This window comes from Oncorhynchus clarkii, chromosome 23 (genome assembly GCF_045791955.1).
Source record: "Oncorhynchus clarkii lewisi isolate Uvic-CL-2024 chromosome 23, UVic_Ocla_1.0, whole genome shotgun sequence".
Taxonomy (NCBI): Eukaryota; Metazoa; Chordata; class Actinopteri; order Salmoniformes; family Salmonidae; genus Oncorhynchus; species Oncorhynchus clarkii.
The window spans coordinates 47,073,134-47,093,315 of record NC_092169.1 but is presented as its reverse complement, the minus strand read 5'-3'; the positions used below and the strand labels follow the sequence as shown (position 1 = coordinate 47,093,315).

Below are 20,182 nucleotides of genomic sequence, written 5' to 3'. Positions count from 1 at the left end.
ATCTAGGTTGAATGAGGTAACAGGCTACAGCTGTTGTGTTGCATATATCTAGGTTGAATGAGGTAACAGGCTACAGCTGTTGTGTTGCATATATCTAGGTTGAATGAGGTAACAGGCTACAGCTGTTGTGTTGCATATATCTAGGTTGAATGAGGTAACAGGCTACAGCTGTTGTGTTGCATATATCTAGGTTGAATGAGGTAACAGGCTACAGCTGTTGTGTTGCATATATCTAGGTTGAATGAGGTAACAGGCTACAGCTGTTGTGTTGCATATATATAGGTTGAATGAGGTAACAGGATACAGCTGTTGTGGTGCCTATATATAGGTTGAATGAGGTAACAGGCTACAGCTGTTGTGTTGCATATATATAGGTTGAATGAGGTAACAGGCTACAGCTGTTGTGGTGCCTATATATAGGTTGAATGAGGTAACAGGCTACAGCTGTTGTGTTGCATATATCTAGGTTGAATGAGGTAACAGGCTACAGCTGTTGTGTTGCATATATCTAGGTTGAATGAGGTAACAGGATACAGCTGTTGTGGTGCCTATATATAGGTTGAATGAGGTAACAGGCTACAGCTGTTGTGTTGCATATATCTAGGTTGAATGAGGTAACAGGCTACAGCTGTTGTGTTGCATATATCTAGGTTGAATGAGGTAACAGGCTACAGCTGTTGTGTTGCATATATCTAGGTTGAATGAGGTAACAGGCTACAGCTGTTGTGGTGCCTATATATAGGTTGAATGAGGTAACAGGCTACAGCTGTTGTGTTGCATATATCTAGGTTGAATGAGGTAACAGGATACAGCTGTTGTGGTGCCTATATATAGGTTGAATGAGGTAACAGGCTACAGCTGTTGTGTTGCATATATCTAGGTTGAATGAGGTAACAGGCTACAGCTGTTGTGTTGCATATATCTAGGTTGAATGAGGTAACAGGCTACAGCTGTTGTGTTGCATATATCTAGGTTGAATGAGGTAACAGGCTACAGCTGTTGTGTTGCATATATCTAGGTTGAATGAGGTAACAGGCTACAGCTGTTGTGTTGCATATATCTAGGTTGAATGAGGTAACAGGCTACAGCTGTTGTGTTGCATATATCTAGGTTGAATGAGGTAACAGGCTACAGCTGTTGTGTTGCATATATATAGGTTGAATGAGGTAACAGGCTACAGCTGTTGTGTTGCATATATCTAGGTTGAATGAGGTAACAGGCTACAGCTGTTGTGTTGCATATATCTAGGTTGAATGAGGTAACAGGCTACAGCTGTTGTGTTGCATATATATAGGTTGAATGAGGTAACAGGCTACAGCTGTTGTGTTGCATATATCTAGGTTGAATGAGGTAACAGGCTACAGCTGTTGTTGCCTATTTCTAGGTTGAAATCAAATGTTATTTGTCACATGCGCCGAATACAACAGGTGTTACCTTACAGTGAAATGCTTACTTACAAGCCCTTAACCAACAATGCTATAAGAAGTTAATAAAAAAAATAAGTGTTAATTAAAAAAATAGATCAGTAAAAAATTGAAAATAAAAGTAACAGAATTAAACAGCAGCAGTAAAATAACAAGTGAGGCTATATACAGGGGGTACTGGTACAGAGTCAGTGTGTGGGGGCACCGGTTAGATGATGTAATTGAAGTAATATGTACATGCAGGTAGAGTTAAAGGGACTATGCATAGATAATAAACAAAGAGTAGCAGCAGCGTAAAGAGGGGCCTGGGTAGTTCTTTGATTAGCTGTTCAGGAGCTATTGTGGTGCCTATAGCTAAGTTTTATTGTATTTTACATTTTTTATTTAACCTTCATTTAACTAGGCAAGTCAGTTAAGAACAAATTCTTATTTACAATGATGGCCTACACCAGCCAAACCCGGACGATGTTGGGCCAAATGTGCGCACCCCCCCCCCCCCCCCCCTGAGGTCTTGCCTGATTTCTTTTGATTTTCCCATGATGTCAAGCAAAGAGGCACTGAGTTTGAAGGTAGGCCTTGACATATATCCACAGGTACATCTCCAATTGACTCAAATGATGTCCATTAGCCTATCAGAAGCTTCTAAAGCCATGACATAATTTTCTGGAATTTTCCAAGCTGTTTAAAGGCACAGTCAACTTAGTGTATGTAAACTTCTGACCAACTGGAATTGTGATATGTTATCTGTCTGTAAGCAATTGTTGGAAAAATTACTTGTGTCATGCACAAAGTAGATGTCCTAACCTACTTGCCAAGACTTTTGTTTGTTAATAAGAAATTTGTGGAGTGGTTGAAAAACGAGTTTCAATGACTCCAACTTAAATGTATGTAAACTTCCGACTTCAACTGTATATATAGGTCGAATGAGGTAACAGGCTACAGCTGTTTTGCCTATATTTAGGTTGAATGAGGTCACAGGCTACAGCTGTTGTGTCGCCTATAAGTAGGTTGAAATGTTCTCACACAACATACTATAGTGACAACACCTTGCAATCCTGCTAAGAGTTTTGGTGTAACGGCTAAGGTGTGTGGTTGACAGTCGCTGGATCCAGGTTTGAGTCCTGGTTTGATTTACCCCCTGAAGTACTCTCTACTGATAGTCAATCAGAGTTGACAGTAAATTATTTTCTAACAGGGACTGAAACATACAGTATATTTAGTTCCGATCAATGTCCTTTATGTTTTAGAAATGTTTTAGGAATCGACCCTCTAACACTGGTACCTGAAAGCAAAGTATCTTCTTCCTCTGTGTTAGCAGAGGAATGTCTAGAAATGACCTTAAAGAAATAACCTCAGATTATCGTTATGAGGTGGTTTCGGTTACCACCTGGTGTTGCCACCGTGTTTTCTTAATTTTGTTATTTTTCGATTACTCTCTGTCATGTTTCCTCTTCTAGACATGGTTCGAGAGGAACTGCCTGTCTGATGACTGTGCTGCTGACCTGAGACTCCATGGGAAACTACTGCTTTCTGGGTAAAAAAACACACTCACACTCTGTTCTTCTGTTTGACCACTCACTTGGTTTATATCTATTTGAGTGTATGTTTTGGACGTGTTTAACTATACTTGTCAGGACCAGAAGTCAGCCACAAGTAGTAAATTAACAAAAATGTGATCAACTGGGGATATTTTGTTGGTCCCCACAAAGTCAAATGCTATTTCTAGGGGGTTTAGGGTTATGGTTAGAATTAGGGTTAGGAGCTAGGGTTAGATTTAGGGTTAAGGTTAGGTTTTCGAGTTAAAGTTAGGTTACGGGTTAGGATAAGGGTTAGGAAAAATAGTATTTTTTAATGGGACTGAATTGTGTGTCCCCACAAGTTTAGTTGTACAAGATTGTGTGTGTGTGCTAGCACGCGTTCTCTTCTGGCCTCTGCTCACCACTCCACTATGAAAGGAGACTGAGGTCATGCTGTACACACTGAGGTGTGGGTGTGGTCAGTGGAACTATGATGTGTGCTCATTGGCTCTTGTTGTCATTGGACGCCATCCATGCTTTCTCCATATTTAGTGAGGGAGGTCCTTTTACTCTTGTTGTATGAATCATTGGCAGTGTGGACCTTTGGAAACCAATAGCTGTTGTAATTCAGTGGTTCACTGGTATTACTACTAGTATAACAGCTTAGTTATATATTACTAGTGTCCTTTGCTTGTGTGTGGAGTGAAAATCTCTCAGAACTCCATTGTAGGTCTCATAATGACTTATAACTGAGAGTAATACCTTTAGAAAAGAAAGAAAGCTTCTTCTGAATGACCATACTATTCTCTACCAGGCTCCATATCCGCCTCCCTCTAGCCTTGGCAAGAGTGAGGAACGTACGGAACGTCTCACAATCTTTTAACTGATTCTGTCCCTATCAAATAGAAGTAATTATTCCATTCCTGCGTCTAGGCTCCACGTGCGGTCCCATCTGGCCCTAGGAGGAGTGAGGAATGTCTCTCTGAACGTGACCATCTCCAACGCAGGGGACGATGCCTACGACACCAACATCTACTTCAACTTCTCCAGAGATGTCTTCTATATCAACTACTGGCAGAAGGTTGGTTGTTGTTCTATTGTTGTAAGTGGGGGCTGTTGTGTGAAAGGTTTCATACATTGATTGGTTGTTCTGTCTTTTCATTCTGCTGTCTCTTCATGACTATTGTTGTGTATGTTTGTTCACATGTTGAAATGTCGGTTGTTTACATTTTAGGACTCATGTCTAGTGTTTCTTTGGTTAGGGGTTGTTACGGTGATGTTTTGAAATTAATACATTTTGGGAAAGTTGAATTAACAGTTGATCAATGGTTACTGTAGGAAATGGAAGATTCCAGCAATCAGGAGGGAATAACCAGAAAGGGAACCCTACAACTGGGTATCCCACAACTGAAAATTCTTTAAAATCTCAGAATTTTGGCTAAGTTTCCAGAATTATACAACTCTAACAAGAGCACAAGACCTAACTAAAATACTCCTCATTCAACACCATTTGCTGAGGCTATGTTTCAACAACACCATTCGCTGAGGCTATGTTTCAACAACACCATTTGCTGAGGCTATGTTTCAACAACACCATTTGCTGAGGCTATGTTTCAACAACACCATTTGCTGAGGCTATGTTTCAACAACACCATTTGCTGAGGCTATGTTTCAACAACACCATTTGCTGAGGCTATGTTTCAACAACACCATTTGCTGAGGCTATGTTTCAACAACACCATTTGCTGAGGCTATGTTTCAACAGCACCATTTGCTGAGGCTATGTTTCAACAACACCATTCGCTGAGACTATGTTTCAACAACACCATTCGCTGAGGCTATGTTTCAACAACACCATTCGCTGAGGCTATGTTTCAACAACACCATTCGCTGAGGCTATGTTTCAACAACACCATTCGCTGAGGCTATGTTTCAACAACACCCATACAAACATAACATATAATACATACTTAATGAGTATATACTACATACTATTAGTTGATATTAGTATATTGTAAAAAACGGTATCCTATCAGCTGAGCGTCCTAGTGCTTTGCCTGTCTTCCGGAAGTTGATGCTGTTATGCAACCTCTTGCCTGCTTGTTAGCATAACAAATTACTAGCTAGACATTATACGACTTTGGATGTGTTCTTAAATTCAATTTGGAGTTCCGGAGTGCTCTTAGACTGCGCTCTGTGCTCAGCGTTTCGCTCTCGGAGCGTTGAGAGCGCAAACTGGACACTCTGGCAGGAGATTAGGGTTGATTCAAGCATTCTGACCTTACAACGACATTCAAGCACACAAGATGACGTTGTCTAACTTGCTAGCTTCTTCCAGACACAAATGAGAGAACACCTCACTCTGACCATTTTACCAACCCTAGCAGAGCTGGTTATCCAGAGCGTTGTTGAATGTAACTGTGCTGCTGGCAACAATTGAATTATGTTTTTTTGCCCATGTTTACTGACAATGCTAAGAAGCTAAGAATGACTAAGAATGACAGGAATGATCAAGTCAATAAGCGTTGGTTTTGATAGCATATAGGTTCTATACTGGCAAGCTTGATATATTCGTAGCCAACTAATGTTAGGTAGCTAGCTAACATACAAACTGGTACATACTGCTGTAATGATATGCTATGTGGTTCGTACGGATTGTGTGGCTAACAAATTGTCAGCCAATATAACGTGTAAGGTAACTTATTTGAAAAGTCACTACTTTATTACATTGCTCAACATTTTCTTCACATTTGTCATAATTAGTTAAAGCAATGAATTTGTGTCTGCCATTTTCTCCAAATCTGAAAATGATGTGAAGCCATGCCCATTTTTGGAAGAATTGCGTTATGGGCCCTAAAAGCACGGAACTAATGTCCACTGCTTGTGTACTTTTGGCAAATGTAGTACAACATCCAGAAACTTTTGGCATGCTAACTACAGTGGGGCAAAAAACGTATTTAGTCAGCCACCAATTGTGCAAGTTATCTCACTTAAAAAGATGAGAGAGGCCTGTAATTTTCATCATAGCTACACTTCAACTATGACAGACAACATGAGCATTTTTTTTCCAGAAAATCACATTGTAGGATTTTTAATTAATTTATTTGCAAAATATGGGGGAAAATAAGTATTTGGTCACCTACAAACAAGCAAGATTTCTGGCTCTCACAGACCTGTAACTTCTTCTTTAAGAGGCTCCTCTGTCCTCCACTCGTTACCTGTATTAATGGCACCTGTTTGAACTTGTTATCAGTATAAAAGACGCCTGTCCACAACCTCAAACAGTCACACTCCAAACTCCACTATGGCCAAGACCAAAGAGCTGTCAAAGGACACCAGAAACCAAATTGTAGACCTGCACCAGGCTGGGAAGACTGAATCTGCAATAGGGAAGCAGCTTGGTTTGAAGAAATCAACTGTGGGAGCAATTATTAGGAAATGGAAAACATACAAGACCACTGATACTCTCTCTCGATCTGGGGCTCCACGCAAGATCTCACCCCGTGGGGTCAAAATGATCACAACGTTCCCTTGCTTAAGCCAGTACATGTCCAGGCCCATCTGAAGTTTGCTAGAGAGCATTTGGATGATCCAGAAGAAGATTGGGAGAATGTCATATGGTCAGATGAAACCAAAATATAACTTTTTGGTAAAAACTCAACTTGTCGTGTTTGGATGCAACTCAGCATTCTTTGTCCTCCAAAGAACACCATACCTACTGTGAAGCATGGGGGTGGAAACCTGCTTTGGGGCTGTTTTTCTGCAAAGGGACCAGGACTGATCCGTGTAAAGGAAAGAATGAATGGGGCCATGTATCGTGAGATTTTGATTGAAAACCTCCTTCCATCAGCAAGGGCATTGAAGATGAAACGTGGCTGGGTCTTTCAGCATGACAATGATCCCAAACACACCGCCCGGGCAACGAAGGAGTGGCTTCGTAAGAAGCATTTCAAGGTCCTGGAGTGGCCTAGCCAGTCTCCAGATCTCAACCCCATAGAAAATCTTTGGAGGGAGTTGAAAGTCTGTGTTGCCCAGCAACAGCCCCAAAACATCACTGCTCTAGAGGAGATCTGCATGGAGGAATGGGCCAAAATACCAACAACAGTGTGTGAAAACCTTGTGAAGACTTACAGAAAACGTTTGACCTTTGTCATTGCCAACAAAGGGTATATAACAAAGTATTGAGATAAACTTTTGTTATTGACCAAATACTTATTTTCCACCATAATTTGCAAATAAATTCATAAAAAATCCTACAATGTGATTTTCTGGATTTTTTTTCTCATTTTGTCTGTCATAGTTGAAGTGTACCTATGATGAAACTTACAGGCCTCATCTTTTTAAGTGGGAGAACTTGCACAATTGGTGGCTGACTAAATACTTTTTTGCCCCACTGTATATCCATACTATGACCAATAAGCATACTATATACTCAATTTATATCACAAATAGTATGGTTAGTGCGGTAATAGTATGGTTAGTGAGTATTCAAACACAGCTTATACGTTATGACGTGAAATGTATTTGAGACAGTATTTTCCAGCATTCACCTTATATCCACCATATATCTGATTGTGAACCTCCACATTTAAGCCCAGACTTTTTCCCCGAAACTGTAACTGTAAATGTGTTTCCCAGAAGAGGGGGAGGGCGTTGGCTCTAGGCTAGAGGTTAAGTTAGTGTGCTGTCTGTCTGTCTGCTCTCTGACAATTGTTGTTACATAGGATAACAGCAGACAGACCTAGTCAGACCTGAGTAAGATGCCATGTTTCTCTAGCCAATGCTTTCTCTACACCAATCCAATTACTTTTAATTCCATGATGGGGAGTGTGAAACTGTATGAAAGGGTAGTGTGCACATGTATGGAAGGGAAGTGTGCATGTGAATGAAAGGTGAGTGGAGAATGGGGACACAGCCTCAGTTTTTGTAAGGCCAGCAGAACAGACCTAATCATACCGGGGAGAGATGCCATGTCAGTCAAAGCTTAGGAAAGAGGGAGGGCAGGAGGGAGGGAGATGAATGGACATTGAATATAAATTCAATCTAATAAGCACAATAATATTTGACCTAAAATATTGCAAAAATAATATTTTAAGGGTTTTCGTTTCACCTGGCTAATTGAATGAACTATTAACTTCAGGTTTAGTATTGGTTTACCTCCTGTAACATACTCTTTCTTTGTCTGGGAAGCTAATAGGTTGAGGTAGTCTGTTTAATTGTGTAGAATACAGTATGCTAGTATGGGTATTCCAACACAGTTTATGTTTCCTACAGTCGTCAGACCAAGGCTGTTGCTGTGTGTGAGACTCCTCCTGACCTGGGTTTAAATACCTTTGAACTGATCTCAAATACTTTATAATATATAATGTATATTAGCTTTACTTGATTAAGCTTGCCTGTTGCAATGGAGCCAATGGAACAGTCCATAAAGTGCAAACCCCACAACACCTGGCACTCAAGGCAAAGTATTTTAAATATTTTAAATAATATTTGAACGCAGGTCTGGCTGTGAGAAACTCCTGTGTCCTCTTTTAATAATGTTCCCTTCCTGTCTGTGACTTCCTGGTCCCGCTGATCTCTCTAACTATCAGCTTCTTAAACAAAAAGTCTCTCAACCTAGCAGCTTCTTAAACTTCTTCGGGATCGGTGTCCCATCCATGGGACGGTTGAGCTAACGTAGGCTAATGCGATCAGCATGAAGTTGTAAGTAGGAAGAAAATTTCCACGGATATATCTGATATTGACGGAAAGCTTAAATTATTGTTAATCTAACTGCACCGTCCAATTCACAGTAGCTATTACAGTGAAAGAATACCATGCTATTGTTTGAGGAGAGTGCAAAATGTTGAACATGAAAAGTTGTTAATAAGCAAATTAGGCAAATCTGTGCAATCTTGATCCAAAATTTGAACAGAAATTCATTGGATCAGTCTAAAACTAGTCTAGTGGCATCTAGTGGCCAATATCTAAATTGCACCTGGGCTCAAATAATAAATGATGGCCTTTCTCTCATCAAAGATTATGGTACAAAAAACATACAAAATAAAGGTTTTTTTTCTTTTTTGTATTATCTTTTACCAGATCTATTGTGTTATATTCTCCTACATTAATTTCACATTTCCACAAACTTCAAAGTTTCCTTTCAAATGGTGCCAAGAATATGCATATCCTTGCCTGAGCTACAGGCAGTTCGATTTGGGTATGTTATTTTTAGAAGAAAATTGAAAAAAGGTGCAGAGATGAATGAGTATTTACTACATACTATACACTTTTTGTTAATTTTAGAATACTGTAAATGAACAATATCCTTTCAGTTAAGCATACTAGCTCTCCGTCTGTCTACTGGAAGTTGATACTGTTGCTATGCAAATTCTTGCTAGCTAGTTAGCATAACAAATTACTAGGTAGACATTTTACGACTTTGTGTGTGTTGTTAAATTCATTCTGAAGTGCCAGAGTGCACTTGTGAATTCAGAGCATTTTCAGATTGTCCGTTTGTAAATTCAGAGCGTTTCGCTATCGGAGCGCACACTGGACGCTCGGGCCGAGGAGTAGGGTTGATTTGAGCGTTCTGACCTTACAACGGCAGTCAAGCACCCAAGCTAACGTTGGCTAGCTTGCTAGCTACTTCCAGACACAAATGAGACCACTCTTACAATTTTACTCACCCTAGAGCTGTTAGCACTTTTCATGTTATCCAGAGAGTTGGTGACTGTAACTGTGCTGCTGGCAACAATTTAATTACGTTTTTTTTGCCGACGTTTACTGACACCGGCCATATTCAACGGGTGTTGAGCGCTCGTGAATTCATTCATCGGAGTGTACCAGAGCGCAGAATAGAGTCCTCTGAAATCGGAATAGATAGCCAGAGCGAATTTACGAAAGCACCCAAATGTCCATTGAGAACACCAAACAACTATACCATTTAGCTAAGCTAATAATGATGGAAATAATCAAGTCAATTAACATTGGGTAGTTAGATAGCCTATAGTTAATATACTGGCAAGTTTGATGTATACGTAGCCAACTAACGTTAGGTAGCTAGCTAACAACATACCGGTACATACTGCTGTAATGAAATGCGATGTGGTTCGTAAGGACAGCGTAGCTAATAAATTGTCAGCCAACATAATTTCAAACATTGCTCAACATTTTCTCCATGTTTGTCATAATTAGTTAAAGCAATGAATTTGTATCTGCTCTCGTTGTACTTCGGGTGCATATTTTCCGCCATTTTCTTCAAATCTGAAAATGATGTGAAACCACGCCCATTTCCTGAAGAATTGCCCTAAATAACGGAAACAGTGTATACTTCATATTTTGGCTAATTTAGTACGACAACCGGGAACTTATGGGTTACTAACGACATACATACTATGACCAATAATTATACTATATACTCAATTCACATCACAAATAGTATGGTTAGTATGAGTATTCAAACACAGCTATTGACTTTTGTAATTGCTTCTGCCTGCTGGTAGAATTCAGAGGTGTTTATGTGACCTCTCTCTGCTCTGCTAAGGTTCTGTTAGGGTCAGCTCCCGCTCCTCCTCTGAGGCTCTTTCTCACTCTGTGTGTGCCTGTGAGTGTGAACTCCCGTTCCCCCCGATTTTAAGAGTGGTGGTCTGGTTATCTCTCTGTTGTTCTTGCAACCAGAGCCATCTGAAAACCAGGGAGGTGAATTAGTTTCAGAAGCTCATCTCACTCCTCAGAGTGGGGTTGGCACTTTTATGACTATACTCTTGGTTCCATTGCACCAGGCAAGCACAATTAGGCCCAGCGGAAGTATTATACATTTTTTCAAATAGTATTTGAATGTAGGTCTGTTGTCACACTGCCACACACAGACGCACAGGAGCCTGGGTTATGAGGTGGAGGTGGGTGGTGGCCTTATTTGTACTTTTTTGTGGGAGCACAGGGTTTGTGTTTTGGAATCTTATGTTCATCATGACAGGTCCGGGGTTTGTGATGGTCAGAACCTCTGCTACAGGCTGTTGTGGTCAAGTAAGAATTAAACAAACGCCTATAGCAGAGGTTCTGGCTATAAACATTGTGTGGGACCAGGCTGGTGTGGTACTAGTTTGAGGACATGTAACCAGAGCAATGTTGTGATTTAGAGAACCATTTCTGCCAAGTCCTGCTGTGGCAAGCTCATATCAAAGTCTAAATACAGAAAGTTTTTTAACTGAACTGAAGACACAGAAGAAAAACACTCAATCCTTAGCCAATTAGAGTTTTTGGCATGAATTTTAAACATTTATTTATTTAATCTTTATTTAACTAGGCAAGTCAGTTGAGAACAAATTCTTATTTACAATGACGGCCTACCAAAAGGCAAAAGACCTCCTGCGGGGACGGGGCCTGGGATTAAACATTTAAAATCAAATAAAAATATAGGACAAAAGACACATCGCGACAAGAGAGACACCACAACATTACATTAACAGAGACATGACAACATGGTAGCAACACAACATGGTAGCAACACAACATGGTAGCAACACAACATGGTAGCAGCACAAAACATGGCATAGACAACAGCACAAAGGGCAGAAGTTAGAGACAACAATATATCACGCAAAGCAGCCACAACTGTCAGTAAGAGTGTCCATGATTGAATCTTTGAATGAAGAGATAAAACTGTCCAGTTTGAGTGTTTGTTGCAGCTCGTTCCAGTCGCTAGCTGCAGCAAACTGAAAATAGAAGCGACTCAGGGATATGTGTGGTTTGGGGATACAGTAATGAGAAAGACATGGGGGGAAAACACCAGTGAAAGATTGAGAGAGAGCGATGAACAAACAGACATTAGTCCTCTATTCCCTAGTCTCCCCACAGAGAAAGGAAAGCTCTGCTCTGATCTGCTCTCTCAAGGCCCTGCCAGGTGGGTGATGGGGAATCAGGCTGACCCCCCCCCCCCCCCCCTCTGAAATCAATTCAAAGTGCCTTATTGGCATGGGAAACATATGTTTACATTGCCAAAGCAAGTGAAATAAACAGATAAATATAGGTTGTATTTACGGTGTTGTTTGTGCTCCTCTGGGTGCCCTTTTGTCATAGCAACGGGCCACACATCTTGCTGCTCTGATTGCACATTGTGGTATTTCGCCTAACATATATAGGAATTTATCAATGTTGGATTTGTTTTCAAATTCTTTGTGGTTCTGTGTGATCTGTAGAAAATATGTCTCTAATGTGGTCAAACATTTGATAGGAAGTGCAGCTCAGTTTCCTGTCTTCTCTTGAGAGCCAGGTCTGCCTATGGTGGCCTCTCTCAATAGCAAGGCTATGCTCACTGAATATGTACATACTAAGGGCACAGCCCCACCCTAACCCCCACCCCACCCGGACCTGGAGCTGTGGAACTGCTGAGTAAGGAGAGCAGGGTGTCGAAGGAGGAGGGGAGGCAGGACGATAGGTGTGTGGAGTGATTTTCTGTTTCCTCGTCAATGTGTCAGCAGAGCAGGGAAATCCTAATGACTGGTAATGGTTGGTAGGTGCTATGGCAAGACGAGGAGGACGAGGAGGAGGAGAATTTGTAATAGTGATAGTTGTATGTATTTGTTTTCCCTCATAATTATGTGAGCAGAGGGAGAGGTAATATGCAGCATATAGTATCTTTAATCTCCCTGGTAAATATGCAGCATATCCAGGAGTTACGAGTCTAGGTAAAATCCACATGACATTAGATATCACTGTAGTTCCCTATTGAATACTGTAACCAGGTCACTCCCTATTGAATACTGTAACCAGGTCACTCCCGATTGAATGCTGTGGTGGCAAAATCCAGAAAATCACATTGTATGATTTTTAAGCAATTAATTTGCATTTTATTGCATGACATAAGTATTTGATCACCAACCAACCAGTAAGAATTCCGGCTCTCACAGACCTGTTCGTTTTTCTTTAAGAACCCCTCCTGTTCTCCAATCATTACCTGTATTAACTGCACCTGTTTGAACTCTTTGCCTGTATAAAAGACACCTGTCCACACACTCAGTCAAACAGACTCCCACTCTCCACAATGGTCAAGACCAGAGAGCTGTGTAAGATGGTGCAGACATCATGTCTCACCCCCCATCCACACACATCATGTCTCACCCCCCATCCACACACATCATGTCTCACCCCCCATCCACACACATCATGTCTCACCCCCCACCCACACACTATGTCTCACCCCCCACACACACACTGTCTCACCCCCCACACACACACATCATGTCTCACCCCCCCCACACACACATCATGTCTCACACCCCACACACACATCATGTCTCACCCCCCACCCACACACATCATGTCTCACCCCCCACCCACACACTATGTCTCCACCCCCCCGCACACACACGTCTCCACTCCCCCACACACACTGTCTCACCCCCCACACACATCATGTCTCACCCCCCACCCACACACATCATGTCTCACCCCCCCACCCACACACACCATGTCTCACCCCCCCACCCACCATGTCTCACACCCACACACATCATGTCTCACACCCACACACATCATGTCTCAACCCCCACCCACCATGTCTCACCCCCCCACCCACACACATCATGTCTCACCCCCCACCCACACACATCATGTCTCACCCCCCACCCACACACTATGTCTCACCCCCCACACACACACTGTCTCACCCCCCACACACACACATCATGTCTCACCCCTCCCACACACACATCATGTCTCACACCCCACACACACACATTATGTCTCAGCCCCACACACACACATCATGTCTCACCCCCCACACACACACATCATGTCTCACCCCCCACCCACACACATCATGTCTCACCCCCCCACCCACACACATCATGTCTCACCCCCCATCCACACACATCATGTCTCACCCCCCATCCACACACATCATGTCTCACCCCCCCACACACACACACGTCTCCACCGCCCCATACACACATAATGTCTCCACCCCCCCGCACACACACGTCTCCACTCCCCCACACACACTGTCTCACCCCCCACACACATCATGTCTCACCCCCCACCCACACACATCATGTCTCACCCCCCCACCCACACACACCATGTCTCACCCCCCCACCCACCATGTCTCACACCCACACACATCATGTCTCACACCCACACACATCATGTCTCACCCCCCACCCACCATGTCTCACCCCCCCACCCACACACATCATGTCTCACCCCCCACCCACACACATCATGTCTCACCCCCCACCCACACACTATGTCTCACCCCCCACACACACACTGTCTCACCCCCCACACACACACATCATGTCTCACCCCCCCCACACACACATCATGTCTCACACCCCACACACACACATTATGTCTCAGCCCCACACACACACATCATGTCTCACCCCCCACACACACACATCATGTCTGACCCCCCACACACACACATCATGTCTCACCTCCCACCCACACACATCATGTCTCACCCCCCACCCACACACATCATGTCTCACCCCCCCACACACACACACGTCTCCACCCCCCCATACACACATAATGTCTCCACCCCCCCGCACACACATCATGTCTCATCCCCCCCGCACACACATCATGTCTCCACCCCCCCCACACACATCATGTCTCCATCCCCCCCACACACATATCATGTCTCCACCCCCCCATACACACATCATGTCTCCACCCCCCCATACACACATCATGTCTCCACCCCCCCATACACACATCTCGTCTCACCCCCCCCCCCCCCCCCCCGTAACCAGGTCACTCCCTATTGAATACTGTAACCAGGTCACTACCTAATGAATACTGTAACCAGGTCACTCCCTATTGAATACTGTAACCAGGTCACTCCCTATTGAATACTGTAACCAGGTCACTCCCGATTGAATACTGTAACCAGGTCACTCCCGATTGAATGCTCTGGTGGCAAAATCCAGAAAATCACATTGTATGATTTTTAAGCAATTAATTTGCATTTTATTGCATGACATAAGTATTTGATCACCAACCAACCAGTAAGAATTCAGGCTCTCACAGACCTGTTCGTTTTTCTTTAAGAACCCCTCCTGTTCTCCACTCATTACCTGTATTAACTGCACCTGTTTGAACTCTTTGCCTGTATAAAAGACACCTGTCCACACACTCAGTCAAACAGACTCCCACTCTCCACAATGGTCAAGACCAGAGAGCTGTGTAAGATGGTGCAGACATCATGTCTCACCCCCCCCATACACACATCATGTCTCACCCCCCCGCACACACATCATGTCTCACCCCCCCGCACACACATCGTGTCTCCACCCCCCCCACACACATCATGTCTCCACCCCCCCCACACACATATCATGTCTCCACCCCCCCATACACACATCATGTCTCCACCCCCCCATACACACATCATGTCTCGACCCCCCCCCCCCCCCCCACACACACACATCATGTCTCACCCCCCCCCCCCCCACACACATCATGTCTCACCCCCACACACACACATCATGTCTCGACCCCCCCCCCCCCCCCCCCACACACACACATCATGTCTCGACCCCCCCCCCCCCACACACACACATCATGTCTCACCCCCCCCCCCCCCCCACACACACATCATGTCCCCCCCCCACACATTATGTCTCACCCCCCACCCACACGCACATCATGTCTCACCCCCCACCCACACACATCATGTCTCACCCTCCACCCACACACATCATGTCTCACCCCCCACCCACACACATCATGTCTCACCCCCCACCCACACACATCATGTCTCACCCCCCACCCACACACATCATGTCTCACCCCCCCACCCACACACATCATGTCTCACCCCCCATCCACACACATCATGTCTCACCCCCCATCCACACACATCATGTCTCACCCCCCCACACACACACACGTCTCCACCCCCCCATACACACATAATGTCTCCACCCCCCCGCACACACACGTCTCCACTCCCCCACACACACTGTCTCACCCCCCACACACATCATGTCTCACCCCCCACCCACACACATCATGTCTCACCCCCCCACCCACACACACCATGTCTCACCCCCCCACCCACCATGTCTCACACCCACACACATCATGTCTCACACCCACACACATCATGTCTCACCCCCCACCCACCATGTCTCACCCCCCCACCCACACACATCATGTCTCACCCCCCACCCACACACATCATGTCTCACCCCCCACCCACACACATCATGTCTCACCCCCCACCCACACACTATGTCTCACCCCCCACACACACACTGTCTCACCCCCCACACACACACATCATGTCTCACCCCCCCACACACACATCATGTCTCACACCCCACACACACACATCATGTCTCAGCCCCACCCACACACATCATGTCTCACCCCCCACACACGCACATCATGTCTGACCCCCCACACACACACATCATGTCTCACCTCCCACCCACACACATCATGTCTCACCCCCCACCCACACACATCATGTCTCACCCCCCCACACACACACACGTCTCCACCCCCCCATACACACATAATGTCTCCACCCCCCCGCACACACATCATGTCTCATCCCCCCCGCACACACATCATGTCTCCACCCCCCCCACACACATCATGTCTCCATCCCCCCCACACACACATCATGTCTCCACCCCCCCATACACACATCATGTCTCCACCCCCCCATACACACATCATGTCTCACCCCCCCCCCACACACACACATCATGTCTCACCCCCCACACACACACATCATGTCTCGACCCCCCCCCCACACACACACATCATGTCTCACCCCCCCCCCCCCCCCACACACACACATCATGTCCCCGCCCCCACACATCATGTCTCACCCCTAACCCACACACACATCATGTCTCACCCCCCAACCACACACATCATGTCTCACCCTCCACCCACACACATCATGTCTCACCCCCCACCCACACACATCATGTCTCACCCCCCACCCGCACACTATGTCTCACCCCCCACCCGCACACTATGTCTCACCCCCCACACACACACTGTCTCACCCCCCACACACACACATCATGTCTCATCCCCCACACACACACATCATGTCTCACCCTCCACCCACACACATCATGTCTCACCCCCCACCCACACACATCATGTCTCACCCCCCACCCACACACATCATGTCACACCCCCCACCCGCACACTATGTCTCACCCCCCACACACACACTGTCTCACCCCCCACACACACACATCATGTCTCACCCCCCACACACACACATCATGTCTCACCACCCACACACACACATCATGTCTCACACCCCACACACACACACATCATGTCTCACCCCCCACACACACACATCATGTCTCACCCCCCCGCACACACATCATGTCTCACCCCCCGCACACACACACCATGTCTCACCCCCCCACCCACACACACCATGTCTCACCCCCCCACCCACCATGTCTCACACCCACACACATCATGTCTCACACCCACACACATCATGTCTCACCCCCCCACCCACCATGTCTCACCCCCCACCCACCATGTCTCACCCCCCCACCCACACACATCATGTCTCACCCCCCCACCCACACACACATCATGTCTCACCCCCCCACCCACACACATCATGTCTCACCCCCCACCCACACACATCATGTCTCACCCACCCACACACATCATGTCTCACCCCCCCACCCACACACATCATGTCTCACCCCCCACCCACACACACATCATGTCTCACCCCCCACCCACACACACATCATGTCTCACCCCCCACCCACCCACACATCATGTCTCACCCCCCCACCCACACACACATCATGTCTCACCCCCCCACCCACACACACATCATGTCTCACCCCCCCACCCACACACACATCATGTCTCACCCCCCCACCTACACACACATCATGTCTCACCCCCCACCCACACATCACGTCTCACACCCCCCCCCCCCCACACACACATGCCCCCCCCCCCCCCCCAGACACGGACATACAATGTGTATTTATTTATTTATTTAGTTAACCTTTATTCAACCAGGAAGTCCAGTTGAGAAAAAGTTCTAATTTACAACTGCGACCTGGACAAGAAGAAGCAAAGCAGTGCAACAAACGTACAGTCTATAACACAATAGAAAAATCTATGTACAGTGAGTGCAAATGTAGAAGAGTATGGACGTAAGGCAGTAAATAGGCCGTAGAGGCAAAATAATTATAACTTAGCATTAACACTGGAGTGATAGATGTGCAGATGATGATGTGCAAGTAGAGATACTGGGGTGCAAAGGAGCAAGAGGAAAAGTAATAATACGTGGATGAGGTAGGTGGGTGGGCTATTTACAGATGGGCTGTGTACAGGCACAGTGATCGGTAAGCTGCTCTGACAGCTGATGCTTAAAGTTAGAGAGGGAGATATGAGTCTCCAGCTTCAGTGATTTTTGCAATTCGTTCCAGTCATTGGCAGCAGAAAACTGGAAGGAAAGGCGGCCAATGGAAGAGTTGGCTTTGGGGATGACCAGTGAAATGTCACAATATATACAGTTGAAGTCGGAAGTTTACATACATCTTAACCAAATACATTAACTCAATTTTTCACAATTCCTGACTATTAATCCTAGTAAAAATTCCCTGTCTTAGGTCAGTTAGGATCACCAAGTTATTTTAAGAATGGAAAATGTCAGAATAATAGTAGAGAATGATTTCTTTCATCATATTCCCAGTGGGTCAGAAGTTTACATACATTCAATTAGTATTTGGAAGCATTGCCTTTAAATTGTTTAACTTGGGTCAAATGTTTCGGGTAGCCTTCCACAAGCTTCCCACAATAAGTTGGGTGAATTTTGTCCCATTCCTCCTGACAGAGCTGGTGTAACTGTCAGGTTTGTAGGCCTCCGTGCTTTACTATCATTAAATTGAAGACTTAGTTTTTATCCTCTGTAATTAGTATTACACGATCAAACTGATTAATCATGTAATTAACTAGGAAGTCGGGGCACCAAGGAAAATATTCAGATTGCAAAGTTATAATTTCCTAATATAACATTTCAGATATTTCCATATCTGATCAATCGTCTTCTGATTAATGAATGATTTATTTTACCTCACGTTAGTCTCATTCCAAACGTTGTAAATTGTTGGTTATCTGCACGAACACAGTCTTCACTATCAGTCATCCATTCATCAATTGTCTTAAAACATGTATTTATTAACTAACTAAACAATCACAGAAGTGCACACACAAACAAACAAAGTAAGGGCCTGTCCCAGGATGTCCGACCCTAACTGGGCTCATGGGCGGTCCTCTGATTTAGTTAAACTCAAAAGGGAATTGGAGGTTCCTTCATTAAACAGTCCAAAATCACATTACACAATTTTACAAACAGTATCATCTTCACTCATTCATCTTGTACAACAATTCAATGTAAACCTCATATCTGAGGCTATTATATAAACAGCGTTATGGTAATGTGGCCGCACCGTCTCCCAAGAGCCTCACTAAAATGTAACAAACGGACCAGTTTGTAGCTGGATTCCTCACCGATCTTTTATACTTTCTCCAGAACATGCATGTTGTTCGGACCTCAAGTTCTGTGAGGTGGAAGACATTCCTTTGTTCTCTATGAAAATTAACTCTGTGTGGCCATGAGGAGATTTTCTCCTCAGGAATTTACGACCTCTCTCTGACCACAGCAGTCTGGTTGTAGGAGCAGAGAGTGGGGGATAGTGCTCGCTGTACCCAAAGAGGGCAACGTCATGACAATACTATTGTTTGTACAGATGAACGTGGTACCTTCAGGCGTTTCAAAATTGCTCCCAAGGATGAACCAGACTTGTGGAGGTCTACAATTTTTTTTCTGAGGTCTTGGCTGATTTATTCTGATTTTCCCATGATGCCAAGCGAAGAGGCACTGAGTTTGAACGTAGGCCTTGAATTGCAGGTAGGCCTTGAATCTCCAATTGAATCAAATGATGTCAATTAGCCTATCAGAAGCTTCTAAAGCTGTTTAAAGGCACAGTCAACTTAGTGTATGTAAACTTCTGACCCACTGGAATTGTGATACAGTGAATTATAAGTGAAATAATCTGTCTGTAAGCAATTGTTGGAAAAATTACTTGTGTCATGCACAAAGTCGATGTCCTAACCGACTTGCCAAAACTATAGTTTGTTATCAAGACATTTGTGGACTGGTTGAAAAACGGGTTTTAATGACTACAGCCTAAGTGTATGAAAGCTTCCAACTTCAACTGTATATGTAATGTC

The 20,182-nt window shown here is 44.6% G+C and overlaps 1 protein-coding gene across 1 annotated transcript in view; it reads left to right on the top strand.

The window, feature by feature from the left end:
• LOC139381458 (integrin alpha-9-like) overlaps nucleotides 1-20,182 on the top strand; it is a 145,372-nt gene that overhangs the window by 93,122 nt on the left and 32,068 nt on the right. Inside the window, exons 17-18 of the mRNA XM_071125006.1 lie at nucleotides 2,882-2,958; nucleotides 3,875-4,022. Of these exons, the coding sequence (XP_070981107.1) occupies nucleotides 2,882-2,958; nucleotides 3,875-4,022 (225 nt within the window). The remainder of the gene's footprint in view (nucleotides 1-2,881; nucleotides 2,959-3,874; nucleotides 4,023-20,182) is intronic.